An 8,258-nucleotide genomic window follows, 5' to 3' on the forward strand; every position below is an offset into this window, starting at 1 on the left:
CTTCTTGTTCCCTAAAAGATAAAGCCCACTTCCTCTGACACCATATTGCAGAGGATGACCAGTGGGTGACTTCTTGGTCTCAAGTTCCAAATTAGTGCCGCTGGCTTTCTCTCATCCCAAGCCTACTCCTACCTGACCTGTAATTCTTCCCCCACTTTGTATCCAGCCCACTCTAAAAGGAGCCCCAAAGTTCCTTTATATCTTACAGACTTTCACCAGGACAAGTTTAGGGAGCTTTCCTTGGTTAAAAGGAATGAGAAGTAAAAGCAAACAGTTGTCTTCCTGTCACTGTAGACCCAGAAGACAAAAGAATGGTTTTGGAGCCTCTTCATGGATGAGAAGCTGAGAGGAAACGCCTTCCCTGGAACATCTCCCTGCAGAACCAACTGGAACTGGCTTATCCAGATGCCCAGTGATGCCTGGTGGTCTGTTTTCTACTAGACCGCAGAAGAGCTCCAGGCTTAACTTACAAATGGAGATACAGCCCCCTGCCCCTTGCTTCGTGAACCAAGATAATGGAACTGAATCCTGAATTTCTTCAGCAAGGCCTAAGCTTGTTTGCAACGGATAGAGGCGTACAACTATGTGATTTTGTTCTTTATATTTTAACGGCGTGGGGGAGTAGAAAAAGCAGAATATGTCCTAAGATAGCCAACTGAATACAAGGTAAGCGACAAATTTGAAGGTATCTATCCACCTGGGGGCCATACACTGGCCGGCCCAAGGCTAGACCTGGGGCCTGGGCCGCGGGCAGAAGAGCCTTGGGCGTGGAGCTGCGGTGATAGACTCCCGCTGGCAGCCTCGCAGACCACGATTCCCGAGAGCCTGGCGCCACCCAGCGGAATCGAGAAGAACTGCCTCTTCCACGCCGATGCCCACGGGAAAGAGGCGGCGCAGCACTCAACACCGCAAAATCCGAGGACTCTCGGAGAGAAGGGAAGTGACATTCATTTGACAACTGCAAAAAAACCATGCCAGGCCTTGCCAGTTCACCGCTCTCCACCAACAAAGATACCGTGACCAGGCCCCAAAAGCATGTCGGCCAGGCGGAAACTCTCCTTTTCCTCTGAACTTCAAGATGAAAAGCGCCTTCTTCTAAAATGCAAATTACTGGAAGCATTTGGTGTTGACGTTCAATGCAGATCCGGGGTATGCATTGGCTCTGCTGGCCACGCGATTGCAAGCACAGGGAACAGTCAAAGTCGAGGGCGGGGGAGAGGGTGAGGAAGGCTGGGAAAGAGAGTTAGGAGGGCTGGGGGAGAGGGTGAGGAGGGCTGCGTAAATCATTTGGAGGGATTTTTGGCCTAAGTCCCTGTTTCCGAAAGGTTGCGGGATGGCTTTGACGTTGATTACATAGCTGTTCTCTTTTCAAGTGCGCGTCCCTCCCCACCGCAGCCCGTCTGGTGTGCGAGGATTGTATTTGAAAGGGAGGAAGCGTTCTTGGAGTGGTGGGTGATGGATTGTCTAAACCCTTCTGGGATATTTTGGGCGGTGGTTTTTGAGGCAGTTCATCAATAAAGACCCCACCACCACCATCACCCCGGAGAGAGAGGGGACGGCTAGAGAACAGCTCCCACCTTGCAGCCCGGAAGCCCCAGGCACCGGCTGCGAAGGAACCCTTGCGGCCAAGGGCAGGGGGATATGAGGGAGTGAGAGGAGGATGAGTGGGGGGCAGGTGGAGACCTCCTTGTCCGGAACTGTCCGCCATGGAAGCCTTTCCGGCCGTGATGCGTGCGTGCTGTAGGGTGATTTGTTTAGAGAGAGGATGGGGGACAGCGGAAAGGCCGGCGGACTCCAGAGTGTCGGAGCAGGAAGGAAATGGAGGTGCCAGAGGCAACTTCAAGCCATCTTACGCCACTAGAAGTGTTCTACTTTTACTCTTTTAGTCTCCTACACCAGCTCCTCAGCCACACTCCTTGCATGCGATTTCCCTTGGTTTAAATTTCTTTTAGAAACCCCTACCAAAATCTGTCCACCTCTCCCTGGATAGATTTTGGTAGGGAGATGAAGGGAGGAGGGAGATGAAGGGAGGGGCCTAAGGATGACCTGACTCAAGCCATCGGACCGTCTGATGGACTCAGAACCCCTTGGATCAAGCCGCAGACGCAGCCTCTGAAGCTGCAAAGCCCTCTTCTTCTTTCTCGTGGAGCACCAGCCTTCAGAGCTAGCCCACTAGGGTTCCTCTCGGCCCCAAACCTGGACTACTCTGGGCCTGTCTCAAAGAGGAGGCAGCTCCGGGGGTGGGAACCCCGATGTGGAACTGGGCGGAAATTTGGTAAGACTCGAAACCTCGAAGGCAACGCCGACCAGGAGAGGCAGCTTGGAGCCTCATCTAGGATGCCGAGACCCCACACGCCGGGACAGCCGCGGTCTCCAGGGCTTTCCTGGACCCCTCTTCTGTCCCAGCACTGTCGCGGTGTGCAATCCTTTCCCGCTGGTGCCGGCCTCCCAGGCCTTTCGCCTCCTAAAGCCCCGGGTTGCACAAAAGAGCTGTCTTTCTCCCTCCTGCAACCAAGGGTCAGAAGGAATGCCGGAACAGGGACTGTATGCCAGGTCGACGGTGTAGGCGGGTACGGGAGTAATGAGGGATGGGTCGGAGAGAGGGCTCCCGAAAGGCAGCTCCTTCAAGGCGGCGTCTGGGCGCCCCGAGGTCCAGAGTCGGGCTGCGGGCGCCGAGCGCGTTTTATTTATCCCCACAGAGGATGCTGGAGGACAAAAGAAATATTTGGACGTCAGAGCTGATTTATATTTTTGGAAGAGCTACGTTTCCTTTTCTGAAGAGAAGCGAGTGCGCCCCATATCCTGAGCTCAGCGGGGAGGACAGAAGGGGAGTTTTGATGCTCCAGGAAGTTCATCTATCACAGCGCAGCGCGCTGGACCCGGCGCCCCGCGGAGTTAGCTGCCCTAGGAGATATTTATTTATTTGGGGATAGGGGAGGGCAGGGGGAGAGGAGACCAGTCAGACACCAGAAGAAAAAATTACGCGGGCTAGGTCGAGACTTCCAGGGAGCCGCTCCCGCCCCCCTCCCCGCCCCGGCTCGTGAACAGGCAGCCTACTGGCCTCGCCTCTCAGTCGACCAGCGTTCCAGGAGCCGCCTTGCGGTTAGTCTCTGTGCCCGCGACTAACCCCTCCACGGCCCACGAGTCCTCCCTGGTGGGTCCAGCCCCCCGCCCCCCATCAGCCCTGCTCCGCCTAAGGGCCAGCCATCTTCTTCCCACTCCGGGGGGATGGGCAGGCAGAAACAGTGGCGAGGCACGAGACCACAGAGCAGGGGCGCGCAAGCCCTGCGGCCACCCAGACCAGACGCACAGCAGGATGGGTGCAGGGGAAGAGATGTTGAGCTCAAGCTGTCCAGGGACCACGCCCAAGACATAGCTTGGCTCCACGAGTTTCCATCTCATCAGGGCGGATTTTCCTCCCAGCCGCAAAAGAGGACCCGAAATTAACGTGCTGGGGGGGGTGGGGGTGGAGGGCACCAGCACTCACACTTGCTTCTGCCGCTTATCTCCCTAGGTTAGGAGTGGGTAGTACAGGCTTCCCTAACTTTCCTTCGCCACTGGGAGCCCACTCATTCCTGCCCCTGCAGGAGACACACGGTGTTTATTCCAGCACTGCATCTTCTCTCGCTTTCCCGCAGGCATCACAGCTACCTTTTAAGGAGAAATGGCCGTCCCTGCCATGGAAACCCTCTTCTCAAGGCCTCGGTCTCCCCACAAATAAACGCAGCAGGCTGTGGGCGATGCCTAAGGCGGGTCCACTGCAGAGGCTGCGTGGTGCCCCGCCTGGTAACGCCTCGCCGGCACCCGAGTTAAGGCCGGCATCCCGGTTAGGGTCTGCGGCCAGATGGGCTGACTCTTAGAGCATCCCAAAGTTGTGTCTCCACGCAGAAGTGAAGCGGGGCCTCAAAATCTGGGAAGCGCAGAGATAGGAAGCCCCAACGCAAGCACCTCAGACCTAGCCATGTGGGTGATCAAGTCATGCCTACTTCAGGCCCAGAAAATCTGGGGCTAAACGCGGACCTCTCAGGAAGGTGGTTATAAAAAAAGCCGTGCCTGGGACACAGGCGTTTGGAGAGCGGAAGAATCTATCCAAATAAACATTTGGAATTGGGTGGCTGGTGTTCAAACCCGGAGGTCTGGGGGTTTCTGGACGGAGGAAGGAGAGCAGACTCTGAGCAGCCTGTAGAATTCCCACTGTTAACCCTCCTCGCCCAGTTCCCCTCTCCAACCCCAGACTGGGCGCCTCTTTCTAGCTTCTTCGCCTCCTGGCCTGTTTTTCTACCCTAAATGAGAGTTTCTAGAGGGGCCTTTGTGGCATGCAGGCTCATGGTCCTTCGTGATTTCCACAAACAAGCGGATATCCCTTGGGTCTGAGCACTGAATCCCCACTGTCTACATCTAGAAAGGCCTTGCTGGAGTTGAAGAATCCTTTACACGCTGTATATGAAAACACAGGGTGAACAGAGTGGGCACTTTAGGACTGAATTGGGAAGAGATTTTGCTCAGCCAGGCTTGTGAAAGGAAAGAAAGGAGGGGCAAGAAGACAGAGAAGTGCCTGGAAGAAGCAAGGTCTCAGAGGCAGTAAACAGCATTGGTGCGGAGGCATCTCGGGTGGGTAACTGGTTTAGTCTAAGCCCTTTCATGTAAAACCCAGGAAGCAGAGGACCCATGCTAAAAACACAAGATGCAAACCGCAGGGATGAAGAGATTTCCAAGAATAAAACGCCGATTGCAGAGCAAAATCAGAGAAACCCAAGCTTTCCGAAGTTTACACTGCCCTGCGCCAGAGCGGGATTGGGACTTTGGAGTTTGGAGCTAGCAAGGGACTCGTAGCCCAGACGGAGATGGTCACCAAAGGGCGAAAAAGTACAGGTATGGAGAGTGTACCGGCTGCAATCAGGCTGTGTATCTCTGGTTAACCAAGGAGCTCCTGAGATGATCTATACTTATTTTATTGAGCCATACTTTTCTTGCCCATAAAAAAAAAGAAAAAGAAAAAAAAAAGAAATTGAGATTTTTGTTGTTTATAAAGCAATGAAAGTCAGCCAAGAAGAGCTCACCACCTTAAGAAAGGACTCCAAGAAAGGGAAGTGTCCTAAGCAAGGCTGTTTCAGAGACAAACAAACAAAACTTTCCTTTTAAACCATCTGCTAAACAGAAATTCCGATATTCTTGCCAGGAATAAAGAATTTGACATAATTTGTTACTGCACACATTCTTACACAGGAGATTTGTATAAATCAGTAATTAAAACAAAGTTCAGAGAGGTTTCACTGTGCCGTAGTGAAAGCAGCATGGGAATGAGACTCCAGGCCTACACTACAGGCCAGCTTTGTCACTTGCTCCAGCGTGGTGTACATGGAGTCATCTGGTCTTTCTAAGCTTCAGTTTCCTTACCTCTAAAGGGGAATGATGGTACCTAGACCACTTGGCACTGACATGATGTGAGTGGAAAGGCTTATACCTGTGAAGCCTATAACAAACGCTGGGATTTTGTCTTTCTAGAAGTGAGGATCTCTGCTAGGGGAACGGTTTCCATAGGCAGGAGTGAGATGTCCAAGAAACAGTTTTGGAGAAGAGCCCCTTCCTTCTCAGATAACTAAGAAGTTCACCAACCTCCATTTCTTCTTGGAGCGGAGGGCAATATTTAGATTCCTGGAGAAAAAGGCTCCAAGTGAGCCGACCTGCTCCTGGCTGGGGCTCTCACTGCTCTTCAACACCTATTGCCCTTCCAGGACTTGTCTAGCCTCTTATAACACTCACCAAACTATAAGTGGTGTTTCTTGCAAGTTTAGAGAATTGGGGTAAAATGGATATCACTGTCAGTTGGATGGGGTAGGGAACCTTTGAAAATTCCTGATAACCAGCTGAATTGGTAGAAACTAACAATATGTAGAGTAGTTGTGTGTGTGTGTGTTGTGTGTGTGTGTGTATTTTAATGAGTATCTATGGATCCCCTAAGACTTCAGGCAAAAAAAAAAAAAAAGTATTTTTTCTGGAGGTAGGCTCCAAAGCTTCCATCATAAGCTCAAAGAGACTCATGACTCCTAAACTGATAACTACTGGTATACAGTATCATTGCTAGCCCTGCCTGGATTTTAGGGATGATGCTGTTCATTCTTCAGTCTCTAGGCCTTAAAACCTTTTAGGACCTGAGATCCAATGTACATAGACTCCCACGCTATAGAAAATCTGAGTCAATGACAGTGATATTGACTTGCTGGATTTTCCTGAAATCCACTGCCCAACACCCCACCTACAAATGGTTTTGTTCCTTCTTTCTATGCTTCTTAGCTGAGCCAATTCTCTCTCTCTCTCTCTTTCTCTCTCTCTCTCTCTCTCTCTCTCTCTCTCTCACACACACACACACACACACGCACACACGCACACACACACACAGAAGGTTATGTTAACGGAATCCACTTCTTATTTTACTTAATTTTTGGACACTTAAAACATTGATTTAGTGAACACACTATTTCTATATTTAGTTACTAATATTTAAATTAGCCCATGAAAAATGACAAAAAGAAGATAAGAGAAAGATACTATGAAGTAAATGGAGACCCATCTTTAAAAAATACTCACCAGTCACTCAAGGAAATTCTTAGAAGTGGAAACAACTGCAAATGCCCTACCCCAACTCAATCAAAACATCCCATCCGGAAAAGAGCGACTTGTTTCTTTTTTCTATTGGAAATGAGCGGTAAACTGAGTTCATTTTGGCCATGTTTTCTTAGCTGACTCTTGGCTACAATCAAGCCATTTTCGGACACATTCCCATGTAGGTACCAGGGGTGCTCTGGAGGAAGCTGTCGACGCCTGTTCAACTAATTTAGGTTTTCTTTGTCTAATTACTGCGGAGCTTAGGGAAAAGGAGCCCGGCTCAAGGCAGTAAACTGACACTCAGTCTCTGTGTGTGGTATTCAGGCAGGGTTTGATGGAAAAAGCCTGCTTCCACTCAACTTCAGGTCACTGTCTGGGGCCAGAGCCAGCCCAGCCCCCAGCCTACCCCTCCCACCCCTCTTGCTCCTTTGCTTCTACAGTCCCACCAGTGTACTCAGCCAGGAGCAGTCCCCCAGGAGCTCTAGGGGCACAGATAGCTGATGCCAGCCCCAAGAGACCTGCCTCCACTGCGTTCCACCCAAAGGTCTTTGCTGCCCACCTTTCACCAGATCCCTGAACAATGTCCCCTTCTCTTGCCACCCCCTTCAACCCCCCCCCCCCCCCCCCCCCGGCACTCCCCTCTCCCCGCCATTCTCCTCAGGCTCACCAGCACATGTGCTTGTACCTTGGTCCTTCAGAGTAGATGCAGAAGTGTGCCCTGCTTCCATTTGGTCCTGTGGTCTGCAGCAACTCCCTGCTGTGCCTCCCCCATCAGCCCTTGTGTGGCCCTGCCAGCTCCCAGGCCTTCTGCTTTCCTACTGGTACTTCCAGACCCTGTTCCTGGTCAGGCTACATTTCCTTGCACGTGCAATCCAATAACTAACTGTCCGGTCTCATTGGAAATGACTCCTCCTGAGGGCACAGCCTCTCTCCCAGCCGACTCTTACTCAGAGAGGAATTAGCCACACTGAGGTGGAGTGTTCTCAACTCCAGTGTGGAGCCCCGAGATGGCACAAATATTTTGGTGGGCATCAATAAGACTGAGGATGTAAATCTAGTAACAGTAACACACCCCTTCAGGATTGAATATAAATACAGCTATTCCACTTATCTCACTCAGTAGAAAAGGAAAGGAAGTGAAAAAAAATCTAAACATGTATTCTATTCTATCAGACTTCCAGTCTCTAAAACTTGATTTAGCTTTCTCTATCTAAACCCCTCTTCTCAAAGTTCAGCAAATGCTCATGATTGCCCCAGGCCACAACCCTGGGACACTAGAGCACCCTGGCTTCTTGCCCTCCACTAACAATTGTCGTGGAGCCTGCAGGCCTTGTCAGAAAGAGAGGATTGGCATGTTACCTTTGGGAGTCTGGCACCCTGGCGTGCTGAGGGCTGCAAAGTCTGAATGAAGTTGACAGATGGTATCAGTGCAGGTACCGCGGGGGAAGGCAGCTAAGGAAGCTCTCAGCGGCGTCATCAGCAGCAGTACCACTCGGCCCAGGATGGGCCAGGAGGAAGACGGAGGAGAACTGAGGAGCAGGAGGAGGAAGGAGAGGTACCTTCCACGGGGGCTGGGAGGCGGCTGGTTTCTGGGACAGGAGACAGGATACTGTAATGGGGCAAAGAAAAAGATTTCATAAAGCCATAGGTGG

General features: G+C 51.5%; 1 protein-coding gene across 1 annotated transcript in view; it reads left to right on the plus strand.

The window, feature by feature from the left end:
- The first annotated feature begins 1,035 nt into the window (after window positions 1–1,035).
- Window positions 1,036–8,258, plus strand: part of FOXF2 (forkhead box F2) — a 13,393-nt gene continuing 6,170 nt past the window's right edge. The window contains exons 1-2 of the mRNA XM_011383250.2: window positions 1,036–1,220; window positions 4,736–4,872. Of these exons, the coding sequence (XP_011381552.1) occupies window positions 1,036–1,220; window positions 4,736–4,872 (322 nt within the window). The remainder of the gene's footprint in view (window positions 1,221–4,735; window positions 4,873–8,258) is intronic.

Source organism: Pteropus vampyrus, unplaced genomic scaffold (genome assembly GCF_000151845.1).
Source record: "Pteropus vampyrus isolate Shadow unplaced genomic scaffold, Pvam_2.0 Scaffold509, whole genome shotgun sequence".
NCBI lineage: Eukaryota > Metazoa > Chordata > Mammalia > Chiroptera > Pteropodidae > Pteropus > Pteropus vampyrus.